At 37.3% G+C, this 26284-nt stretch overlaps 1 protein-coding gene across 8 annotated transcripts in view; it reads left to right on the forward strand.

The window, feature by feature from the left end:
- The window catches only part of BBS9 (Bardet-Biedl syndrome 9), a 304742-nt gene that overhangs the window by 42811 nt on the left and 235647 nt on the right, over positions 1 to 26284 (forward strand). For all 8 annotated transcript variants that reach the window (XM_054193653.1, XM_054193651.1, XM_054193652.1 and 5 more), the window contains 4 exons: positions 927 to 1110; positions 2132 to 2261; positions 21250 to 21431; positions 24819 to 24895. In XM_054193653.1, the coding sequence (XP_054049628.1) occupies positions 927 to 1110; positions 2132 to 2261; positions 21250 to 21431; positions 24819 to 24895 (573 nt within the window). The remainder of the gene's footprint in view (positions 1 to 926; positions 1111 to 2131; positions 2262 to 21249; positions 21432 to 24818; positions 24896 to 26284) is intronic.

Consider the following 26284-nt stretch of genomic DNA (forward strand, 5'->3'; position numbering starts at 1 on the left):
GTGTACATTAGTGACTGCACTCGTCAATATTGGCTTGCACACCCAAAAGTTTGTCTATTTTTTCATTTACATGTATTGGTAGAATACCATCTTTTACTCTCTAACCTTGCTGTTGCCTACGGACATATACAGAGGCAGATTTAAATGATGGTAATACTCTGTTCTTGGATTTAGTAGTTAAGTATAGAGCGTTTTCATTTTGAATGGGATGTGTATTTTAAAATTTAAATGTTGAAGTGAACTGCATGGCCCTCCTCTGGACTTGCTCCAACAGGTCCATGTTCTCCTTATGTTGGGGGTCCCAGAGCTGGACACAGTACACCAGGTGGGGTCTTGACCTGTTGGCCACGCTTCTTTTGATGCAGCCCAGAATGCTGTTGGCTTTCTGGGCTGCAGGCACACATTGTCAGCTCATGTTGAGCTTCTCATCGACCAGCACCCCCAAGTCCTTTTCCTCAGGGCTGCTCTCAAGCCATTCTCTGCCCAGCCTGTATTTGTGCTGGGGATTGCCACGTGCAGGACCTTACACTTGGCCTTGTTGAACTTCATGAGGTTTGTACAGGCCCACCTTTCAAGCCTGTCACGGTCCTTCTGGATGGCATCCCTTCCCTCCAGTGTGTCGACCACCCCACACAGCTTGGTGGTGTTGGAAAAGTTGCTGAGGGTGCACTCAGTCCCACTGTCCATGTCACCAATGTTAAACATTGCTGGTTCTGATACTGACCCCTGAGGAATGCTACTTGTCACCAACTGCCTTCAAAATAAGAGAATAACTAATATTTTCTCATTCAAAAAAAGACCTTGATTTTGCTTTTCTATCTATGTTAATAGTACTCATGTAACTTGAGTTCTAAGCCTTCTCTATAAGTTTTGTCTTTAATACACAGCTGTCAACTGATTTCTAGAGCGTGTTTTTTCTTTTGAAGGTGGATTGGGTTTTAAACATCGGAGAGCAAGCTCTGGATATATGCGTTGTCTCCTTTAATCAGGCAGTTTCTTCTGTTTTTGTGCTTGGTGAAAGAAACTTCTTTTGCCTTAAGGATAATGGGCAAATTCGATTCATGAAAAAGCTTGATTACAGTCCGAGTTGCTTCATTCCTTATTGTTCAGGTTTGTAAAAGGAAAATTCAACTTAACTTTAGCTTTGTTACTTTTACAGCTAAGAATCTTTTTTTGCCACGGAATAAATATATTTTTCTGAATAAGCTGTTGATTTGTAGAAAATCTGTGGAATTGGAGCTCTCTTTTTGGATTAAGCATGTTTACTTTCAGATCTTACTTAGTGTGAAGTGTCACAATTTTTAGAATCTGAATAGATATTTTCTCATCACCAAATTGAGGCTACTTGTCTAGTGTTTTAGTAGGTTTGCCACTGCTACCAAAGGAACAAACATGGAGGAGTAAGATTTTGGAAGAGTAAACTAGTGTTTGAGGGACCTTCTGTCATTTACTGATAGTTAAAACAAAAACCAAATGAAGTTTACTGTTAGGAGATGAAACCAACTTATTTTGTATATAAGCAACTTGGTTGGATGCCACTATAGAACTACAGAGTCTTAATACCTATTCTATATTAATGTTTCAAAAACTATCTCATAAACTTTTCTCTTATTTTAGACTTAAAATATCATTTTAGACTTTATAGATATGACCTTAACAGTCTTCACATTTTATATGTTCTGATTTCAATTATACTATAAATAAAATGTACAAATACATATACCTTCAATCAGAATTCACAGCTCAATGATTTAATGAAGAGTATAAGTAACTGATATTTAAACAATATGTATTTTGTCCATATCTGTCCTAGCATGCTAACATGGCAGTTATGACTCTTTGTTAGTCATGTTTTAAATTACCAAATGTGGCTGTCTAGAACCTTGGAAAGTTGTGGCATGTGTTGTCTGGTATGCAACTGAAATTGGTACCCATAGTTAGTCACATATATCCTTGGTTATTGTCCATGTAACTTTCATAACTTTTGATACTTTAATTGTACTAAATTCATTTATAACAAGTAATGCCTTAAAAGGAAAATAGAAAAAATAGTGTAATAATATAAGCCTCAAAGAAAAGTACTGACTTTTGAAAATCTTTCATCCCCAAACTGGTTTTATATCTTTAACAGTGAAAGAAGGAACAATAAACACTCTAGTTGGAAACCACAGTAAAATGCTGAATGTTTATCAAGATATTACACTGAAATGGGCCACTCAACTTCCCCACATTCCTGTATCAGTAAAAGTAGCAAATTTACAGTAAGTAAACTTTACTTTTTTCACATTAATTTCCAGTTGTGAAATTTGTTTGTAGATCCTAACAAACAGTTCTGAGGTACGTAAGAAATAATGTCACTTGTAAAAGGAAAATCTAAAGTGTTTTTTCTTTTTTTGTAAAAATATTTATTTCATTAATGGGCATACTGTTAATTCCAGAAGAATACTAGAATTGCCGTACTGTACTTCAGATTTTCTGGGTTTTTTTGAGTGAAGGTAGAACCTGGGGCCTTATACCTCCAGTGGAGTAGTTTCTTCGTTAAAATAATGAGAAGTGAAGCTTTGCAATCTGGTAAGATCCTTCCTTGGGACAGGAAAATAGGGAATCTCAGTGAAAATCTGTTCTTCATTAAGCATTTAAGACCATATGAATTCCAGGGATGATTTGCTGGAACAGATTATTCAACTCCAATGTTACTGTGGAAATTAAGGAGCAGTTTAAATTGCTCAGGATTGCACTGCAACAGACCAAAACTCTTTATAAAATACATGTAAGACAGGTCAGGGAAAAACTGGTTGGGTGGGGAATTGAGCGTAGAGAAATTATGACACATTGACAACTCCTGCTGAGTCTGTCACTGAACTAAAACTGCAGAAGAGTTCAGCTAGTGTTTTTACAATCCAGTTTATGCCTGTAGCGCGCGCCACCAGAGCTGTGGAAGGTGCTGCCTGCCAGTTCCTGTAGTAGGAGTGTCCTTGACAGGTAGACACTTCTGATCCCCAGAAGGCTTGTGGCTGCTGTGCCAGCATATACTGGATTGTTGAGTACTTGATTGTAAGTCATGTGTTTTATCTCATAACAGATGAAAATGCAACATCTGACTCAGTAGCTTTACAGACTTATGCAGAGTAATCTGAGGGATGTTTGTGTTTTGTTTGGTACTAATGGTTACCTAATGATTTTTTTAATAATTTATAATTTAATTTTTTTTAGACTCTCTGGAGAGAGTTGTGCTGGCTTTCATCCAACAGGTCTTACATGTAAAATATAATGAATAGTCTCAGTAGGCCAGTTAGTATAAACCAAAAGTTAATTATGCAGGATATGACAGTATAGCTTTTGAAGTTTGGAAAAAATATTTGTGTCAGGAAAAAAAAGGCATTGATTTTTACAACAGCAGATTGTACTAATTTTTGTATATACAATAATTTGTTTGGAAACTGATATTATTGAACCATCTGTTTCAGTCATGCCTCAAGTTTGTGTAGATTCTGTATGTTCCATGTGAACTTTAACACTCAGTAGTTTGATCTTAGTGAGAATTTTGAGAGCCTACTAATTTGTCCCAGATCATTTTGCTAACTGGATTCAGAATTCCCACAGAACTACTAAAGCTAGGGTTTGGTTTGGAGTTCTGTTCTGTAGAGGGTGGAGAGACAGCAATTGAGTTATACAAACTTCTTTATACAGGTACTGGTAAATGAAGGAACATCTGTGTGTTTAGACCCAATGGCCTGAAAAGCAGGGAGAAGTCTAGGGCATCTGTGTTTCAGAGCTATGCTGCTTCTGGATTTCTGGTTAAAAATAGGCAGTATACTTTAGTTCTTTCTGATATTAAAAATAAAGATGAGCTAAACAGCCAAAACAGTAGTAAAGCTTATAGAGGTGGTAACTTGGCTTACACAAAAGAATATGGTTCTTAAAAAAATATATATGTACTTTGAAAAGGAATTCTTTGATTCAGTGTGATAATGATTTTCTAATACTCCACTCAAGAGAGGCCTCAGTCTTAGTTGGGGCCTCTGGGCACTACTGTAACATAAATAATATTAAGTACTTTAATAAGCATAGAGTTGTTAATCCTACACTGCTGAGAGATTGAAGTGCTTTAAATATGACGTATGTCAATAATTACTCTCACATCCTTTCCACTTCTATTGCAATAATACTTACAAAGTAAATCGAGCGTTCTGAAAGCAGTTGTCTCTGCAGATCATGTATGTTCATTTGCATGTTCTTGTTGCCATAATGTCTGTTATTTCTAATGTGTGCATCTGGCTTGCCGGATGAGAAAAGCATTATCAGAAGCTACTTCCTATAAATCCCCTTGGCGGAGGAGTAGTGATTGCCTCATAAAGGCAGTCATATACTTCATCCTGTAATCTTGATAGCCTACTTCTAAGATCAACTGTTAAGTACTTCAGAGAATTCCAGCTAAATAACTTGTTTCTAGTGTGTGCTCTTCCTTATTCCTTATGAATTGATTTTTCTTCTTATGAGAGTACGTAAATAATAACAACATACTACAACATTTGGGATTAAATTCCAGCATAAACTGCTTGATTTCCATCATAGTTTCAGAAACATGCAAAGAAAAATAGAATCAAAGATAAGTGGTTACTTATAACATTTTTGTTGAGGTGTCTCTGCACTCTAGAAATGATTTATTTTTAAGATGTTGAACTACACTTTTTTTGCCTTCTGTTAAAACCTGCATGTTCTCTGTCAGGAAATTGAAAATTTCCTATAAAATCTTGTGGTCAGAAACTTGAACTACAGGCAAAAATTTGAGAGTTTATCTTATTCTGGGTTTCACCTGAAAATCTCTATAAATATGCTCACTGAACTGCAAGTTCAGTTCTAATCATTGTTACAGAATTTTGTGCCTTATTTTGTTAGAAGTCTATATTCTGGTTCTGTTCATGTATAGTACTTACTAACAGTTTGACATTGTTTTAATATCAAGGGGACTCCTACATGTTTAACACTGCCTGGATTACTTCAGAAGTATAACCACTTTGACCATTTGGATTAATTTAAACTGCTTAGGACTTTGTTTCAGCACAAATTCATTTGCCCATTGATAAGGCTGCTTGGACAGTTACATTTTTGCATGCCCTGTGTTGTCATCCTTAAAGTTATGGCTGTGCAAAAGCATTCTCACTGAAGCTGAAACTCTTGAAGAAAACAGTTAAGGTGTTCTGTCTGAGTTGATTAAAAAACCCCAAACCAACCCCCAGAAAAACCCCAAACCCCGTTTCTGGAATAGTTTGAAGAGAAACTGTCCATATGTTGCAATTAGCATAGCTGAAATCTGTGAAGTTACACACAGGAATTATAAGAATTCCTACTCCCCTCAAATTTTCAGTGTTGAAATGGTAATTCTGAGCAGTGGTGCTTGCTTGGTATCCACCATAATTATATAAATATCTTATTAGTATTGGCTTCAAAGTCCATTCTCTTTTTTTCTCTTGCCCATTAGTTTTCATTTTTCTGTTTCGCCAGAGTCCTCTTTTCTAAGACCATTCTTGTACCAGCACATCTCCTTTGCAAAGGAAATTTCATGAGCAGTATCTCTTATGTTCATAGAGTATCAATTCTATGAATTTGTTACTTTTTGATGCTTCTTGAGATGTGTTAGATTTTTCTCTCTCTCCCCATCATAGTTCAAGTAATTGCATGGGGAGTAAGCCCATGGTTCCTACAAAGCTGTTGAGAATTCCTCTTTAGCTAAAGCACCTCATATGAAAGTCATTTTTTTTCCTGTTGGCAAGGATTTGAGCCTGTAAAGGCAAGTGACTTAATACTCCCTCATCAAAAAGATGGGTTATGTTTGTCTGAATCATCTGAAATAACTTGTTCAGAAAGTAGCAGAAAGTCACTTTTTAAGGGCCTGTCACAAGTCGTATTTGTTTTTCTGTGCCTGAATTATCCTGTCTCCATATGCTTGACCATAAAAGGTCCTTGGAATAGATTAAAATACTTAGACAACTACTGTTCTATTTATTTGACACTAATTCACTTGGCAAAGCTGCTCCTAACCGTACCATGTTTTAACAGATGATTGATTGCACTAAGTATTAGTCTGACCTGGCTGGCCTGAAACTAGAACATTATGTTAAGGTGCAGTCAGTCTGAAGCAAAATAGCTCATGTTGCTAGCCTCAGGGATGTTTCTGTCACAAACACCTGAAATGCCACTGTGTATTGAGTTAAAACCACACAGATAGAATATTATCGCTTGGATGTAATCTCAGAAAAGGGATTTCTGTTTTGATCACTTCCAAGTTATGCATCTGTTTTTGCAGTAGGTAAGCATGAAGCCTTTAAATCAGGGACTTTGGTTCTGTTCTTAAAGTTCACTAGTCTTAATTTTACTGCTTGGTTTTGTTTGTACACCGCCTTCAAGTTATATCTGATAAGCCTGTGAATGAAAGGTAGCCTGACATTTTTCTTTTAAACTGAAATAGACGGCAAACTTCCTCAAATACCTCTCTCTTGTTTCAAGTCAGTGTTTTATGTTGCCTTTAATTTTGGTCCATTGTGCTTTTGGCTCTCCATCAAGAAATGAAGTCTGGTGGTATGTATATGGCAAAAAAAATGTTGATTTCATGTGGAATTTATCAGCAGGCACAGTTCTAAGAGTAAACCAGCCTCCTCTCTTTAGGGGATGTGTTGTGGGAAAGAGAATTCTTCCCTCTCTGTTTAATCTGTTGAGAACTCTTACTATATTAGGCCCCAGCTTATCAGTGAACTTTGTGTTTAAGTGAAGGATACTTTCACCTTCAGCCACATTGAAATTTGATTAGAAATACACAAAAGAAAAAGCTTTAGACCCACCCGTAGTGCTTGTCTATAGGTAACTGGATGCTTTGCATTTGTGGTGCCTCTTCCTTTTAGGAGCTACATCTGGGAATTAGAATGTGGGAACCAACTTTTTTTTGTGAGCATTTATATGTACTGTATCTCTGAGCAGAAGGACTGTTCTTCATGGTAGAAAGATCTTTGAAGCAAATAACCCACAAAATGACGTGTATGCCTTGTAAAATGTGAAACTCCTTTTATTACAAGGGGCTGACAGGTATGGACAAGTTGGTGAAAGTTACTAGAGTATTTGCCTTCATTTTCGTTTATTTGACAGATAAATATAATTTTACTTGGTAATGGAACAGCATGTTTTCTGAAGAGGAAATATAAAGTAATCTGGAAAGGTTTTTGTCCAGAAGTAATTTATCACCTTTAAAGAACAAGAATTTCTGAGTTTCTTAAAATATTAAATTTCCAGAAACCAACTTTTTAGCTTGAGTTAAGCTAGTAAATAGATTTTCATTATTTGAGATGGGGGAAAGAAAATATTTTCTTTTTTTAATAGAAGTAACTGTTGAAAAGCCAGGAAATAAAAGTAGACTTTATATGTTCAGAATAGCAAGCAGGGCTACTTAGTAACCTTTTTCCACACTTTAACTCTTTATGAACTTCAAGTTTACCTAGGTTTATGCTGAGGAATGATCCCATAAAAATGTAACAGGTTCCATGTTTTCACCACTGATTCTGTTTTGCTCAGCTTGCAGTCAATAAGTGATTTTTCTCGTAATTGCTAGCACAATTGACTACGGTATTTGTAATTTTCTTCGGTAATTTTTTTTTGGTGTTACTGATTCTCCAAGTATGATCACTGCAGGCTTGATTATAGGGGTCATGCCTGAACTCCTAAAACCACCAGCCCATTAAGACTGTATCACATAGTAATGTATTTATCAGCCATCTATTAAAGCCAGCTCCCATAGGCTATTGGGAGTGGTGTTCATGTCTTGACTTACGGTGTTATGTATTTGATTATGGATTCTACTGAATTAGAGACTTAAAATAATAAATTTAAAGTTACATTGTGTAGGCTGAGATGCAGGAAATACTGCGCTTACTGAATCCCTTCAAAGTTATTGACTTAAGATGCTATAGTAGAGTCCAATTTTCTTACTATTTGTAAGACAAAATAAACTAATTAAGTCTAAAACTTCTAATGTTATTCTTGTATGAGTCCTCCTTCCCTTGCAGAAATAATAAAGAAGCAGAGACTATTCGACTAATGAAGTAGACTGAAAATTAATAATTGACTACTGAGAATTAATTTTCTATGTAATCATGTTAATTAGTGTTTGAATTTCTGTATTGTCCCATGTGATGCTGATAGCCATGGCTACTGCACTTCCCTTTCTCTTGGAAAATCCCCACTTGTGTTATGGGTACACAGGTGCATTACAAGAGACTATTTTACAGTATTTTTAACTACTTACAAGTTAGTTTCGGAGACGACGACTTCTAATTTACTGAAGCAGTGGTCTCGTGCTATGTGCTGAGTTATCACGTTACTCCTAGCTGCCTCTCTTCTTTTTTTCTTGCATCTTTTCTAGTAAAAGCATGTGTAACATGCATAACAGATGAGTAGTGTAAAAACGTGTACAGTGTTGTTTAGTTATCTAGTAATTTCCAGCCTGTTTTGCTTGAAGGTAGTGATTTCTTGCTGTTGGTCTTTGACTTCTGTGTTTTGCCAAATACTACTACAGGAATGTGGCATTCATTCTTTATAACCAGAGATGACCACCTAAGGATACTTACAGATCAAAGTGGGTATATTGTGTTTGCGTGGCAAGGTTTTGGTGGTGGTGGGGTAATAGGAGTGGCTTCTGTGAGATGCTGCTAGAAGCTCCCCCCATGTCCTGTAGAGCCAATGCCAGCTGGATCCAAGACAGACCCGCTGCTGGCCAAGAGCAAGCCAGTCAGCAACAGTGGTAGTGCCTCTTATGATAACATATTTAAGAAGAGAGGACCAAAACAAACCCTGCTGCGTATCAGCAGCCAAGAGAGAGGAGTTGGAATATGTGAGAGCGACAACTCTGCAGACACCAAGGTCAGTGAAGAAGGAGGAGGAGCAGGTGCTCCATGTGCCAGAGCAGAGATTCCCCTGCAGACCATGGTGAGGCAGGTTGTTCCCCTACAGTCCATGGAGGTTGACAGTGGAGCAGATGTCCACTTGCAACCCATGGAGGACCCCATGCTGGGGCAGGTGGATGTGCCTGAAGGAGGCTGGGACCCTGTGGAGAGCCCATGCTGGAGCAGGCTCTTGGCAGGACCTGTGAACCTGTGGAGAGAGGAGCCCATGCTGGAGCAGGTTTGCTGGCAGGAGTTGTGGGGGACCCATGCTGGAGCATTCTATTGCTGGAGCATTCTATAGCTGAAGCACTGCACCCTGTGGAAAGGATCCACGCAGTTTGTGAAGAACCGCTGCCTGTGGGAAGGACCCACATTGGAGAAGTTCATGGAGCACTGTCTTCTATGGGAGGGACCCCACGCTGGAGCAGGGAAAGCGTCTGAGGAGGAAGGATTGGAAGACACAATGTGTGATGAATGGACTGGAACTTCCATTACTGCCCCTGTGCTGCTCAATGGCAAGGAGGTAGAGAAATTGGGAGTAAAGTTGAGCCCGGGAAGAAGGGAGGGGTGGGGGGAAGGTGTTTTAAGATTTGTGTTTATTTCTTGTTACTCTACTCTGATTTAATTGGTAATAAATTAAATTAATTTCCCCAAGTTGAGTGTTTTGCCTGTGACTGTTGAGTGATCTCCCTGTACTTCTCTTGACCCATGAGCCTTTTGTTATATTTTCTATCCTGTGTCCAGCTGAGGAGGAGGAGTGATAGAGCAGCTTGGTGGGCATCTGGTGTCCAGCCAAGGTCAAACCCACCACAGTGGGAAAGTTTTTTGACTTGATGTGCCACCTTTGAACTGTCAGTGATATTGTTGGCCTTGTCTCTTTGAAGACCACATAAGCAACAATGAATGCCTGCAAAAAAATTCCTGATGCTTTAACCCTAGGCTCAAGGAGGGGTTTGGTGGTTTTTATGGCTTAGTTGCTTACTCTGTTTTCCAGTACTCTGTTCCTGTCCAGTCTCTTCCCATTAGTCTGCAGCTTGACTGCAAGGCTGAGTAGTATTGCTCTGGTGACTCTGACCAATAGAGGTTGTCCATATACCACCTTCAGTGCACTTGAAACATAAGCAAAGTGATACATTCTGCTGCACTTAGGGTTGCTAATCAGTTTGCGTTTTGAAGGGGAACGCAATACTGAAAGAGATATTTATTGTATTTATTGCATTTAAAAACAATCCCGTCTTTACCCCAACACCAAACAATTAAGAATTTTACAGTTATTGGAGCATACATCCATGGAGAGAATCAGGTTTTTGCCTTCTAGAAAAATGCTTAATACAATACTCCTTTTGCATTTTCTAAATTGTTAGTATTTCATAATATTAGAATGACTACTAAGAAATATGTAGTTTGTATACTACTTTGTGTAATGAGGTATAAAGTCCCTGAAGGCTGTTGTTCACTGGCTTATAGAACCAAGATTGTCTTCTGTATATGACTAATAGCTTGAGCCTGACATAGTTAACATGCTTATAACTTCATGACACTCTATCTGAGTAAGTTTATATATAAGTCTGGTTTGAAAGCTGTTGAATGAGACAGGAGCTATGGTGATGGAGGATGCGGAGAAGGCAGAGTTACTGGATGCCTTCTTTGCTTCTGTCTTTACTGCTTGGCCCAACCCTCAGGAGTCCCAGGCTTTGGAGAAAGTAACAGGGAAAGTCTGGACAGAGGAAGACCTCCCCTTGGTTGAGGAGAATCAAGTGAGAGATCAATTAGGTATTGACAAGTCCATGGGTCCTGATGGGATGCACCCAAGAGTGCTGAGGGAGCTGGCGGAAGTCATTGCTGGGCTGCTCTCCATCATCTTTGAAAGGTCCTGGAGAACAGGCGAGGTGCCTGAGGACTGGAGGAAAGCCAATGTTGCTCCAGTCTTCAGAAAGGGCAAGAAGGAGGACCTGGGGAACTACAGGCCAGTCAGCCTCACCTCCATCCCTGGAAAGATGATGGAACAGCTTGTTCTGGGCATCATCTCAAGGCATGCGGAGGAAAAGAAAGCTATCAGAAGTACTCAACATGGATTCACCAAGGGGAAATCATGTCTGACTAATCTGATAGCCTTCTATGATGGCATGACTGGATGGATAGATGAGGGGAGGGCAGTGGATGTGGCCTACCTTGACTTCAGCAAGGCTTTTGACACTGTCTTACACAACATCCGCATAGGGAAACTTAGGAAGAGTGGGCTTGATGAATGGACAGTAGGGTGGATAGATAACTGGTTGAAAGACAGAGCTCAGAGGGTTGTGATTAGGGGCACAGAGTCTAGTTGGAAGTCAGTGACAAGTGGTGTTCCCCAGGGGTCAGTACTGGGTCCAGTCCTCTTCAATATATTCATCAATGGCCTGGATGAAGGGACAGAGTGCACCCCCAGCAAGTTTGCTGATGATACAAAAGTGGGAGGGGTGGCTGACACACCGGAAGGCTGTGCTGCCATACAGAGAGACCTGGACAGGTTGGAGACCTGGGCAAGGAGGAACCTTATGAAATTCAACAAGGGCAAGTGTAGGGTGCTGCACCTGGGGAGGAATAACCCCATGCACCAGTACAGGTTGGGGGCTGACCTGCTGGAGAGCAGCTCTGTGGAAAGAGACCTGGGAGTCCTGGTGGACAACAGGATGCCCATGCGCCAGCAATGTGCCCTTGTGGCCAAGAAGGCCAATGGCATCCTGGGGTGCATCAAGAAGAGTGTGGCCAGCAGGTTCAGGGAGGTCATCCTCCCCCTCTACTCTGCCTTGGTGAGGCTGCATCTGGAGTACTGTGTCCATTCTGGGCTCCCCGGTTCAAGAAGGACAGGGAACTGCTGGAGAGGGTACAGCAAAGGGCTACAAAGATGATGAGGGGACTGGACCATCTCCCTTACTAAGAAAGGCTGAGGGATTTGGGTCTCTTCAGTCTGGAAAAAAGACGACTGAGGGGGGATCTTTTCAATGCTTATAAATACTTAAAGGGTGGGTGTCAGGAGGATGGGGCCATGCTCTTTTCAGTGGTGCCCGGGGACAGGACAAGAGGTAATGGGCACAAACTTGAGCATAGGAAGTTCCACCTAAACATGAGGAGGAACTTCCTTACTTTGAGGGTGGCAGAGCACTGGAACAGGCTGCCCAGAGAGGTGGTGGAGTCTCTGTCTCTGGAGACATTCAAAACCCGCCTGGACGCGTTCCTGTGCAACCTGCTCTAGGTGACCCTGCTGTGGCAGGGGGGTCGGACTAGATGATCTCCAGAGGTCCCTTCCAACCCCTACCATTCTGTGTGTCCAGCAACCTGTCTCCATAAAGAAGAGAACATAAGCTACTGTTTACATTCTTTGTTTGACACAGGATTAATTCCCATATTTGAACTTATATGTAACCCAACAGACTGATCAGTTTAATTTGAATGAGGTACATGAATCAGAAGATTGGAGTTCAGATTTCTGGTGTATAGCCCTTGGTTGAAAATGTGCTTTATGAAGTTTTAGCTTCCAATACTTTTAAAAGAAGATTAAAATCTGTGATCAATTTGCAAGTGAGAAAATATTGGTCTGGTCCAAATATGAACTTGAAATTAAAACTTGTTCTCTGGCACAGAATCATAGTATATTGGGTGGTTAGATGAATGTACTTTGTGTAGCTGGGCTCTCCAGTAGAAAGGCAACAGGAACTGAATTTAACTGCAAAAAACCATGAAGAAATATCGTAGTTGAATTAAGTATATAAGGTGTAAAAGTGCAATCACATATAGGGTAATAGTGGGTGGAGTCAAAATAAAACCCCTGTCATTGAATTTTTTAGCTATCCAGATGCTTGAAAATACTTTGTTCTTCATTCCAGCCCATCTGTTATTCCTTACTATAACTGACATCACCACAGCTACCACAACTGTTAAGAATCACCATATAAAAATGGCAAAACTTACATATAAACCCAGCAAAATTTAGCACCTCTTACACGGTTTTATGGAAAGAAAACTGCAGGAATCAAACTTTATAGTTTGTTGAAAGATTTTTCCTTTTTCTGTATAGTAGTACTGTAATAGAAGCACTGCCAGTTATGACGCACAGTATGATCTGTTCAGTTATATACATGTATATATATAAATTTTCATTTGAGTGGTCTGTAAGAACATTGCCTGATCTGAGAAGTTAAATGCAGAGAATTCTAGAATCTTTGTACTTAAACATAACTGCATTTTAAAGAGATGTATTTAAGAAAAAAAAATTTTGCATTTGTTTTTCATCACTGAATTGCCACTGGATTGTCAAGAGATGGCAGTACAAAATATTGCCCTTTTTAAAGGTTTTTTGAACATGTAATTTTAATGTGTGTAGCTTAGCCACAAAATACAAATGTGATTGTATTTCTTCCACCTTAGGAGGATTCTGATCCTGCAAGAGATGTAAATGTGCCAAATACTGCGTCCAGCATATACTGTGATTCATGACTGGGCTTTCTAGCAAGTTAGTTTCAAATGGTATTTACTGTATGATATTAAGCACATGCCCATACTGCCAGTTCTTCTAATTTTATTGCATGTCACTTATTTGCTTTTTCAAAAAGCCTACTCTTTATAGTCATATGGTTTTGTAGAGGTCTCAACTTACTCGAGAATAACACTTAAAATATTCTTACCCTCAACCCTCATGGTTCTAGAGGAAGCCTTAAAACCAGAAATTCTAACTGATCGAGAACAAGAAGGCAAGTTATATACTATAACTCTTCTTACAGTATTTAAAATAAAATACTTGCTTTTAAACAATTAGCATGGGCGTTTTTGGCTAACTGATATCTCTGTGCCTGTTCATGTTGTGATAGAGTAGAATATAACTGTATCAGGTTCTGAACACAGTCTTGGAGATGGGTATTGAGCAGTAGGTTGGAGTTTATGGGTGTATTGTGACACTTGCTCTGCCCACGGAAATGCTGGACATCTTGTTTGAAAATCAGTCATTATGAACGGTCTAAGGATTTTGAAGATCTTGATTATTATGCTATTAATGTGAAAGACATTTTTTCATATGAGGACCAGCAAGTGGGATGTTTATGTTAAGGTACGGAGTTGAGAGCCAGCTAGCAGTGCAAAGTGCCAGAGATGCCTTTTAAGCACAGCTTTGTTCTTTACAAGAGAGGGTGAAGGGACAATGCGAAGTATTGTTAAAAGTAATAGCATACGCACTCTTTCCTACCTGAAATGCTGGTGAATTTTGAAGCTTGCAGACACATCACTGTCAAACTGTGAGTAGAAGAGATGGAAATTAATTTGAGTGTTTTTGAAGTTAAGTAATTATTCAGTCCTTTCAAAATAAATCTGTGGTAAAGACGCATCATGGTTATTCTTGTTAGCCTCTTTCTAGTCTGTGGGTAGTCTAATTTTCCTCGTGTACTGTCTAATACTAGCTTGTATGAAGCCAACAGTTAAGAATAAGCTTTACCTAAAACAATAAATTTACTGGAGTGTAGATTTTATCAGTATAGCACCTTGCATCTCTCTGTTGTTGGAAGCAGAGATGCTAGGGGTCTCTCCAGCTTGCCTGTAGTGAAATGGATAAACTTTTGAGGCCCTCCAGATCCTATATTCATGATTCCGTATCTGCTTATCTGCTACCTTTTGGTATCGCTTTTAAGCCTTTGGAAGCTTTTGTATACCTGTCTGCCAGTGAGGGAGTCTGGCCTTGAAACAGATTTTAGACTTAAGGTGAAGGAGGTACAAATGAAGAAATATGTACTGCTTGATGTAGCTCTAAGAAGGAATGAAGCATGGAGATGTTTTAGGTGTGTCACATTTGGTCTTAATTACTTTCTTATTGCTAACACTGGTACTGTCACAAATAAGATCACAATGTAATTTCTCTTGTTATTTGGAGCTCTGACTTAAAGGCTGCATTCTTATTTAAAGTAATCAGGTTTTCTTATCAGTCCTCGCATTCACTTTCAATTCAGATAATGCCACTAAGTGTGTTAGATATGGAACTGTGATAGTAAGAAATCCAACGTGGAAGTTACGAACTTTTCTTTGAATATATGTTAGAGATCTTTGCATTTTTTTGCCTAAAGCAAGATCATATGTTTCTGGAGGCCTGTGTCATCACTCTGAATATTCTGTTTTTATTCTACTTCGTGAAAAACACTAATTTTAATTTAAATCTGCATGTTATCTAGCTACTTTAATTTTTAATAAAACCTTCACTGCTTTTGAAATAGTTTTGATTTTATATTTAAAACGACAAGAAACTAAGTTGGTTAATCCCTCAGATAAAAATGACTTTTATATGTAATGTGTAGCATGAGCTTAATTTGTATGTCTAGCCTGCCTGTGTCAGTATGTGTGTTCCCTGCCTCAAGGAACCAGAAGATGATGTCCTGCATGCGTTTGTGTCCTACATGCATTGTTAACCTGTTAAGATTCCCTTACATTTAAACTGTCAAGCTATTATAGTAACTCTGTTAAAAACAAACAAACAAAAAACCTCCCCAAACAAACAAAAACCCCCCAGCTTCATTTAATGTGATATGGTAGCTTTTAGGGCTCTCCTGTGTGAAAGATGTGCTGCTTGGCTTGAGTCACAAACCTTGTTGTGCTGCCCCGCAGGTGGCAGTAGTGGTCTGGTGGAAAAGACCCCTGACCCAAACTTCTGTGAGTAAAGTTTGTATTTAACTTGGCAATAAAATTAAAACCAACTAATTTCCCTTGCTCTTTTTCATTTTGTTGATTGGTGGAAGACGCTCCTTTTTATTTGGTCACTGGATGGTGTTTGGCCTTTTAGGCAAAGAGTCTCTTTCAAAGAGAAAACTACACAAGCTAAAGACTTGTCTGAATTTGTTGTGCAGTAAGGCACTAGTTTTCTGTTTTGCTGTGTGGTATCACCCTGTAAAGGTGCTAGTGAAAATGTCTTCGCTCCCAAGTAGAGAGTGAAAATACTGTATGAGACCTGGGGGCTGGAAAATCTTTCAGGCATTCAAAATGGTAACACTCTCGTTCTCAGTGGATTTCAGTGCTTGTAAGAGGGGTGAGGTGTTGACCTGTTGTTCTAGTCATAACTCCTCTCTTTTTTTTTTTTTAACTGCTTTTCCACTGGTTATCAAGATGAAACCATGTTTGACTTCTCTCTTCCTCTTCCATATATTTCATAATTTTTTAACTAGATTTGTTACCCACAAATGGGAAAGATGAAAAATGCTTTTCTGTAAAGCAACAGCACAAATTATTTACCACTTAATGATATTCAATATAATTACATATTGTTAAACAATTATAATTGAACACCGTATTTACATTATATGTTGGCATGCCCTCTGCAGAGTGTGCAAAGCATGTTAAATAACATAATATAAATAGCTTTAAAAGAATTTTAGTTTCTCAGAGCAAACAGATTATCTGTTTTCACGTGTAATAGCTGAATGGGGAAGTCTTACTCATAAAAGTATTACTTTTGATGTAAAGTTGAACAAAGATTTTTTTTTTTAATGAGAAAGGGGTTTTCAAAGGAGCCTGAGGGTGTTCCACATATATCCAAAGCCAGTTAAAAATTGGTGGTTGCTGGCACTGAATTGCACCAGGTATGCTTTAAATATTCAGCTGAAGGTCTGATTTTGGAGTGTGCGTTTAATAAGAGTAAAATGTGCTTTTGACTTTTACTCCTAGTAGTCATGTTAGAAAATCCTTATAGTTTATTATTCCTAGTCTGATCTTCCTTCAGCGTTTTATCAAATACATCACACAGAGCTAAAATGACATTGAAATGGCAGTGAAACTTAGAACAATTTGTCTTTTCAAAAGCAGTAAACTAAAAGTGCTATTGTAGTTATGCTCTTGCATATAATTACTTCAGAGGATGATGAAATGAGGAGAGAATCAGATTCAAAATGCTTGAGCCCAATTCAGGAATTACTTTCCTAATTTAATAGTTCATAAATAATACATTATCAATAAGGGACTGAAAGTAGTATTGCAGAGCATCTTGTTTTATAAAATGATTGGTATGAGTAATATCAATTTAGACTACTTCTGAAATTGAAGTACAAGTTTTATGTGCTATTAGAAATATAAATAATTAAAGCTGTAAATGGTGTCAATAACCAGACCTTCTCCTAAGAGTTGTCCAAGGCTTAGCTTGTGTCATTCAAGTAGAACTCAGACTTACAGTTTCGACTTCCAAGTCAATTGTTTGAATGATCAAACTGGAAACATGCAAAGCATTTTAATTTCTTCAAGAATTATGTTGTGAGCAATTTGTTTAGTAAGAGAAGACCTACAAAAAGCATATGCCATTATTATTACCCAGAATCCAATAAAAGATAGTTTTTCAAATTATTACCATATGTGTGTAGGAGTTGCTTTGTACTGTAAAGTTATTTTAGATACCAGAATAATTTGTTTCATACTTTGAGTTCCTCACTGTAAAAGTGTCCCCTTAGATTTGCTATTACTTTGACTATTGTGTGATATATAGTAAAAAAAAAAAAAGTTTACAATAAAAGAAATTTAACAAGTAATTGAAATTCCAGATTGTGTGCAAAATGTGCCAAATGAAGTAATGGTATTTGCAGGGATATTGTATGAGTGCAGTAGCTGTTGGGAAATTACTATAAAACTGTTAAATATGCTCCCCCTCCCCCTGCTGCCTTTAACCACTGTTATAAAAGCTTGAGAAAATAAAGCAATCTTGACTGGCTGACAAACATTCCAACAGAGAAATTAATGTATTATAAATCATGTTATAACTGTTTAGCCATGTTTTTCTTATGGTTTCTATTGATGTACAAATTTATGGACAGCTTTAACACGGAAAGATTACTGAAAAAGGCTTTTTTATTTTTGTATGTGTTTCATGTTGAACAATCTTCTTAGGACCTAGCATAACAGTAACTGAAGCAAAGGAAAAGTGTCGTTTGTAATGCTGCTTTTTTTAAACCAACGGTTTTATCTCTGAGCTAGTGCAGACTTACAATGTCATGACTAACAGCAAAGTTGGCTGAAATGAATTTGTTTTAAGATGGAGTTTCTGAGTGTGCATTCTGTAATGCTGACGCAAACTCAGAAGTTAAGAAAAGCCTAATTTATGTAGGAAAATCACCTTGTTGATTTGAGTTGATTTCATTTGGTAGACTGATTACCTGCAGATGACTGCCAGCTTAAAAGTTACATAGGAAGTACTGTATTTGCAAACCACTTTTAAATGTATTATACTTCAGTGGTATATCATCGAAAATTTATTGCTAATGGTGTAGCTTTGTTTCTTCATGCCCTTTTGATTTACATTCAGATGTTCTGATAGAATCATTTAGGTTGGGAAAGACCTTTAAGATCTTTCTTAAGTCAACCATAAACCCAACACTGCCAAGTCCACCACTAAACCATGTCCCTGAGTGCCACATCTACATGTCTTTTAAATACCTCCAGAGATGGTTGACTCGTATTTCTTTCTTTCTTAGCTTAACAGATTCATAGCCTCAAGAAAAAAATTTTAATATGGTCCAAAGCCATTGCTGGAGAATTTTGGAAGTTGTCTTGTTTTCAGGTGTCTGTTTTCTTTCTCCAATTGTGGAAGAAAAGCTCATGATGTGGTTTCTTTTGTCCCATTTTTATTTTTTAGCAACTTCATTATTTGCTGTAAATAGAGGAAAGTGTGAGGCAGTGTATTTGGTAGCATGGCAGCATGTGCTTCAACAACATTCCTTTTTTAAAGACTTTGCTGTGCCCATTGCCAGTAGGGCAGAGTTCTTTGCAAACACTTGGCAGGCAGTACGCAAAGTCCTATACAGTAGGTGTTATTTGCGTACCTTACCAAGACTGTTTTATGGTCAAAGTATTCACATAGTCTGTCTCCTTGTGTTGTTCGTATACACATCTCAGGGTTAGTCCAATGTATTCGTTCCACATGCCATACAGAATTCTGTAAATGTAACACAGATGTGTGTTGTACAGAGCTTTTTGGACATAAGAAAACTGGGATGAGCGGTTCTGCATGTAATTCCAACATCAGAACCAGTCTGAGCAAGGAAACCAACTGTAGTCGGCAACAAATATTGAAGTACTCAGAGAAACCAGAACTCATGCTTAGTTCCACATCCTCTCACTTTGGATTGAGAGTATACAATTTGTCAGAAATAACAGATGCAAGCTCCAAGCTTACAGGTCACAAATAGGCCATCACATTCACAGGCCAGCTGCTAATACAGGTACTGAATACGTAAGTTGAAAATCAGTGTTAAATCTTCTACTTTCTTATCTTAAAGTATTTGTCGGGGAGACTTGGCATCTCCAGCCTTATGGTGCTTCCAAAGACAGCTTCCTATTACAATTTGCTTAGTTTGTCTAATGTTTATATACGTTAAAAATTGTGGTGATAACTGGAAGCTTTTCTGTGGCAATAGGAACAGTATTCCTAAAAGAGAAGACTGTTTCTGTTTAACCTGAGCTTATGTACTAGCTAAAGGGGAACAGCGTGCTTTGAGCCCCCTTATGTGTGTTCCGTTCCAGAAGGCACTTCAGATTTGCGTGTTCCACCTGCAGCAAAGGACTAACTGGGGGTAACTGTTGTCCAAAAAAAAACCAAACGAACACCCCAACCAGTTTCCATGCGTTCATAGTTCAACCAGGAGATCTATTTCATTCACTAAGTAAAAATTACTTTCTGTAGAAAGAGAATGCTTACACTGAACTCCAGCAACTACTTATTTGTATAGTGCCCAGTGGGGTCTTCATTTCTGGATGCAGTTATAATATTACTGTACAGAGTTGAGATGATCTCAGTTACAGCATAGTTTTTCCAGAATATTTGATTGCAGTTGTGAAATCATCACTGGGATTGTGGCTTTAGTGTTCTGTAAAAAGACATTTTGGACTGTCCTATCAATTATCAAAATTAATCTGTGACATCTGTTTGCCTTCATAATTAGTATTACCTTGGAAAATTTTGGAATGAGGTTTCCTATCTGTGTGTACTGGAGCCATGCTACAAAACAACATAGGAAACCAGAGACAATTCTACTTTTTTTTTTTTTTTTAATATAACTACCTGGTTTTTAATGAGGATTGTACTAGAGGAGGCCCTTGAAAGGCATCAGTGTATGTAAGTTAAAAAAATTTTTGTAATTCTTTATGAATTACAGCTTGAACACTTATATAAATGAAATGTTTTACATAGGTTTAATTAGTGGGATAGTGCATTAGGCTTTCTTCTCAAAATAAAATTCTGTATCTAAGAATTAAATTTGATCTGTGTTTATATGGCAGTTGTATTTAGTGCAAAGGCAGTGTCTGCTATAAGATATTCTAAGTATGGAATAAGAGCAAATTATTGGCATGAATGTGTCACCTCATGATTATGAAAATATATACAAGCTTTTGATTTAAAGTATTTTAAAAAATTAAATGAAAGTTAGCTTTCTTCTAACATCTGTTGTCAACATCTATGCTCGTCTTTACTGTTCAGTTCCTCTTCTGTTCAGGAATAACCTTCAAGTTAAGCAGAATGTTGGCAGTACTCCCTGTTGTCTTATAATTTGTTAAATGCTTTCCTAAATCTTGCATTTACGTGTTGCATGATCAGATAGGCAAAACGAGTGATATTTTCGTAGGAGTAAGTTCAATGAAGTACTGTTCCCTTGGGAGAAAGAGTCTAGCGTGCAGCTAATAAAACACTAATTTGTATTGATCCAGAGCGGTGTAAGGGGAATCTTCTGGATCGTGTGGCTTCCTTTCAGGAAGAGCCAGCCAGGGTCTGAAGCCAGCAGAGTAGCTGCGGTAGCAGCCAAAGAATGGGTTAGGGGTGCTACTGATGCCATCAAAGCCTTCCTGCCGTCTTCGCTGTTAACATGTTCCATCCATTCGTGATTTCTTCTAATTTCTTCTTGCCTTGCTTGGTGTTCTACTTAGCTAATTCCTCTTCCTGCATACCAACCTGAATAGCCATACTTCAAAAAACTTCAGTAACAATTTGTGAATAAAAAAGGTTACAACTGTGCTGTATACTCAGCTTGTTTGTTGTGATCCTTTCCTTTACCTGTCTTGATTATACAGATTCGGAGATACATGGGTGATATTTTAGTCATCTATCTAGTGCAGATTGGTTCTTAGGTGTGATTCCAGTAAGAGGGAATAATATTTATAAACACATCTGAATTGAAGAATAAATATTGTTGTTTTCTTTTACCAAAAAGAATCTCATTAAAAACAGGAAGTTCTATTATATTTATAGATGGAACAGTAGAAGCAGCATAAGATCAATGATACTGTTTCTGTGATTTTTCCCAATTTCTTAATAAGCTTTACTTTTTTTATGCAGAGACTTGAAGGGTGTTATAGTCACTCTGAGTGACGATGGGCATCTTCAGTGTTCCTACCTTGGAACTGATCCTTCACTCTTCCAGGCTCCTAGGGTTGATTCTAGGGAAATAAACTATGAAGAATTTGAAGCTGAAATGAAAGAGCTCCAGAAAATCATCAAGGAGGCCACAAAAACACAAGGTATACTTTTCCCTTTTCTATAGTTGTACGTACTTTTAACCACTTGACTTTCCTTCTAGCACTTTAAAAGAATTTTATTTTTATACTTTAACCATAATTACATTTCTGTAGGAAAGGTAATATTTAATAAAGTCTAGGGTTTAATAAAAAAATGTACAAACAAAATCCTAGACGGTAAGGCCCTTGGATACGGAGTTTTTTGTTTGTATTGTTTTAATGCCTGTTGTAACTTTCCAAGGTGTTTATGTCAGGTTGCAGATAACTTTCATTAGTGCAAGGATTCAGAAAAAAACCTCTGACAGTGCATGTACTATTCAAAGGCAAAAAAACTTAAGGAATTTCACAGCAACAGTCTGATATACTTAGGTTTCAGAGAGCGCAAAAGTATTGCCAAATTCTGTTTTATTATTAAAAATGGCTTCTTAAGTCATGCAATTAACAAAGAATGACTTTTGTTAAAACAACTTTTCTGTTGCTTTAACTTCTTTCAAATGCAATAGTATTTGAAGAACATAGTGAGAGACACCAAAACACCAATAACTGATCATGATAAGCTCTGTAACTTACATACATTGCTAATAACTGGCATTGATTTTGTTAAGTAAGGGCACATAATTTCTACAGAGATCCTTCAAAGTCTGTTTTCATAACTGAGTTTTTAAACAGTGTAGCTGACTTGCACAGGGAATTGGAAGCATGTGATTTTACGGGAAACTATGGAAAAATCTTGGACCAGTAGAAAGAACCAATTAAAATCTTTTCCTGGTGATAGTTAGCATGTTCTTAAAATGCATTAAAGAAATAGTTGTGGCTTTCTGTGTGAAAAAGGGAGCGAAAAAGCTCACAGTTGAAATCCCTAGAAATAAGAAATAATTTATCTGCAGTCGTGAGCTTGATTCTACAGCACAAAGATTTCCTTTTCGTAATTGTATATAACTTTGTCCATTATTGTTATAGACTAATATCAGTTTTTTAGTTTTATAAATCCCGTAATTTGTTATTTAAGCATGTAAACGTGGATAAATTCCATTGATTTTTACCACAGCCCTTCTTTGTCCAGCTATCATAGCCAAAGGAAAGAAAAGCATGATGAAAGGAATAAAACCATTTGAAGTGAATCAGCTTTTGTTTGTTGATTTTAACATAGTGTGGAAGATCTATAAAGAGAGAAAGGAAACATAGCTGTCCTTTATAACTTTTCTAATAAGTGTCATTTTATGATTAACAAGTTTACTGTGAAAATTGTTGCTGTTTTCCCCATTCTCTCTTCCTCTTCGTTTTTTTTCTTCCTCAGTCTTTCTAATCTGATCTAAGGTGTTACAGTGGTGTTTTCAGATGAGTGTTTTTGAATGCTGTTTTTGCTGTGGAAAGATGCTCTAATGATGTTGTGTTTGGCTCTAACTGGTTGTAAAACTTGTGAGAAAATCTTTTTTTACAAGAAACATTTACTTATGAAGAATGCCTTTCAGCTTCAGATGTTTTGACGTCGTTTCATTTTGGCTTTATTCTTAGAACATCAGCTAGTCTTAAAATACCTGCTAATCGTGCCTGGTTGAATACCAAACAGTCTTGAACACTGGTCACTGTTAAGTTACTCCTAAGCACGATCTTTAAAACGAGCCATTGACTTTTTTGTCTTTTGGATTCACCATTTGTGCAGTAAGAGCTTGTGGTGTTTTGAAAATATATACCCTTATATGGAAATAATTTTTCTTTGTTTCATTTTGACTTCCAAACATGGAAGGTATTTAGAATTAGGTCATCATATAAAAAAAAAATATCCTAGAGTAGTTATTTCCATAAATGTCATGTTTTTCTGTCCAGTGCTGACCATTAAACTGTTGAACTTCAGCTGCTTTATACATTTGAAGAATAAGGATTTAAATTATAAACTGATGAAATATTTTAAAATCTTAACTGTCATACTAACTTAAATCTAATGTTACTCGCATCAGCCTGGATGACATAAGTGATTAAACATAGGTGTTTTGGCTCAGTTTAATAGTAACAAAAAGCTGATACTTATATGTAAACTTTGGTTGTGATCTCTGTCCTATTTCTAATAGAAAAATGACTGTATGACATAACCGAACTTCATAGTTTGCTGGAAGAAGCAACCTAAAGAAAAATGGTTAAGAAGGGATAGAAAAGGAAGATATTTTCTTATCTGTGCAAGTGGAATGGATTGTCCTGAGCTATGTGTGATTGGCAGGAACAGTTGTGTGCAGTTGAGGCAGTATGAAACAGGCCTAGGCTTCTTTGGTAGGTCTATTGGAGGAACGTGTTTTCGTTTTGCTTTTTTTCCTTGTACTAAAGGGAGGCATTTTTCTCTGAACACAAGAAAATTAAAACATATTTTCTGTCTTCATCATAATCTTTTCCCTTGACCCTCTTTTTAGAAAGAGATAATGTGCTGCCTACTAGTTCTGGGTAATTTTCAGAACCCTATGTGTAATAAAATTCTTGCAGCTTTCCTAATGTGCTCATGCTCTCAATTATTCAATTAATATGTTAATTTCCCCTTTACATTAAGTCTTTACTGTTTGTTACTTTAGGAACTATACATTTCCTGTTTGGGTTTTTCTTTTTCCAATACAGTTAGAACTAAGGAATAAAAATGCTTTTCAGAAAAATGCAAATATCTTAGAGTTGGAATTCTGGACTCTTAAGAGAAGATTATGTAACTTAATTCTTCATGGTATTTAAGTGCCTGGCTTTTAATCCTTACAACGTCTTTATATGTGTGAATCTGCATAAGGTTTTATATCATGGATATACATGAGTTTATGGCATTCTTTGCCTTGTATGTTGACAGTCCTGGAAATCGTCAGGTGATATATTGTAACCAAGCCCCACATGATGTTCTGTACATAAAACTTTCCTATACCTTCTTAATGCTGTGAAATTTCTAAAATCTATTTTAATTTCACACTATTATGAACAGAATCTTTCTGTGTCTGACATACTCATTATCAGATTCTTTAGATGAAAGTGCAGTGAGATGTGTGGTGTGTATTTTGGAGATAGTTGTTTATTAGAGTTGTATTAGGATATGCATGTGAGGATAAAGGTTTAAAAATTCCTTACAGTCTCTGAAGATCATAGATAGTAGGTATAAAATCTTGTTATAGAATGCATCTAAATCCTTTTTTGTACATCAATCAGATATCCAGAATGTGATCCAGGTTTAGGTTGTCTGTAGAAATCTTATAAAATTGGGAAGTTTCTTTGTTCAAAAATCATATGCATTGTTACTTTTTTTCCTTTACACTAGTAGGTGTAATGATGTAAGTCTGAAACTTCATGCTGTTGAAATTGTATTATTTTTAGAAATGTAGCTGCATGTTTGTTAAAGGATAGCTGATTTACTTTCTCTTTTTCTTTCAGATATTTTGTCCAAATCTGAAAAACACAGAGATCTAATTGTCACAGCAGAGGTTTCGCCCGATTTGGATGCAGAATCTGTATGTACCTGTATAAAAAGGAAACTACTCTGAAAACATTGGTTTCATACATGAGTAAATAATTGTTGATCATGGATAGTGGTTATTACATATTTATATTAGTGTGACTGAGCTTATGCATAGCCCCCAGTTTTTCATCAATTAAAGCATACTTCTGTTAATGATTTTAGCTAGAATTATTAAATTATTTAGTATCTTCTGTCTTGGGGATCTTTAGAATTTGTAATGGTGAGCAGTTAATAGTGTGGGGGGGAACAGCAGAAGTGTCACCTTGTGGATCTTTTAAAGATAGGGTACATGAACCTCTCAAAGATGCTTTGTAAGAAGTAATCTTTCTCTGGCAAGGCATCATTCAATATTCTCTGGTGTAGCAGCCTAATTAGTTTATTTATCTTGTATACATATGTAGTTTATAAAAATTAATTCAAATTAAGATTCAGAAGAGCTTATATTGTCTCTTAAAACTTTTCACTTTAACATTGTATAACATACTCATTGCAGTAGAACATCTGTAATTTAGTCATTTCTTGCCACTAATTTCTGCAAAGTTGATTTTCAGGGCTACTTACTGTTAAAAAAAAAATACCCAAGGAGCTCCTTTTTAATACTTTTATTTGTATATTTGATACATTTATTTAAACTCTGTTGTTATTACTACTGTTACCTGTATTATTCTTTGATAAAGGGACCTCTTTATAGTGTGTGCTAGTGTTCTAGCATTTGTCTGTGGAAAAAAGGACAGTGTGACATGGCCTTGGCTAGCTGCAATAATCTGCTCACAACACTTAGAACTGTTGGGTCTGTAGAATGCTCTAATGCTGCTGTGCTCATTCCCTCAACCTTCCAGATGCACAGTCTGATTCACAGATAAGTAACTCAATATATCAATTGAACCACAGCCTTGAATCTCTGTTTCCCAAGGCTGTCCGTATGCCTTAGTTCCCTGTGAGGTAGACTTTCCTGGGGATTCCTTCAGTAGCCATCTAGAAAGGAAAAATCTGATAAGATACTTCATGGGGAAGGATTGATGCAGCAATTGGGAACAATTTTAGGGCTTCTGCAGTGATCTTGGAAACTACAGACTTGCAGATGCTAATTCTGCACTTGTGGAAAGATTTAAATTGCAATGTGTGTGGTAAAGGCAAAGAGGATATAGATGTATATAGATGTATCAAAATGGATAAGATAAGCAAGTGGAGGGCCATGCTGATTATTTAACACCACCCCCTGTGTATGACCTCTGATCCAGGAAGTCCAGCTGATTTCTGAAAGCTGAATATGGTAAGGCTCAATCTTTTTCACCTCTGCTATTGCTTCAGGGTCACTGGTCACCAGAGACAGTGAGCGTAACAAGCCAGTATGAAAGTAGCTGTGTTTTTTTAACTGAAA

Source organism: Rissa tridactyla, chromosome 2 (assembly GCF_028500815.1).
Source record: "Rissa tridactyla isolate bRisTri1 chromosome 2, bRisTri1.patW.cur.20221130, whole genome shotgun sequence".
In the NCBI taxonomy this organism is placed as follows: Eukaryota; Metazoa; Chordata; class Aves; order Charadriiformes; family Laridae; genus Rissa; species Rissa tridactyla.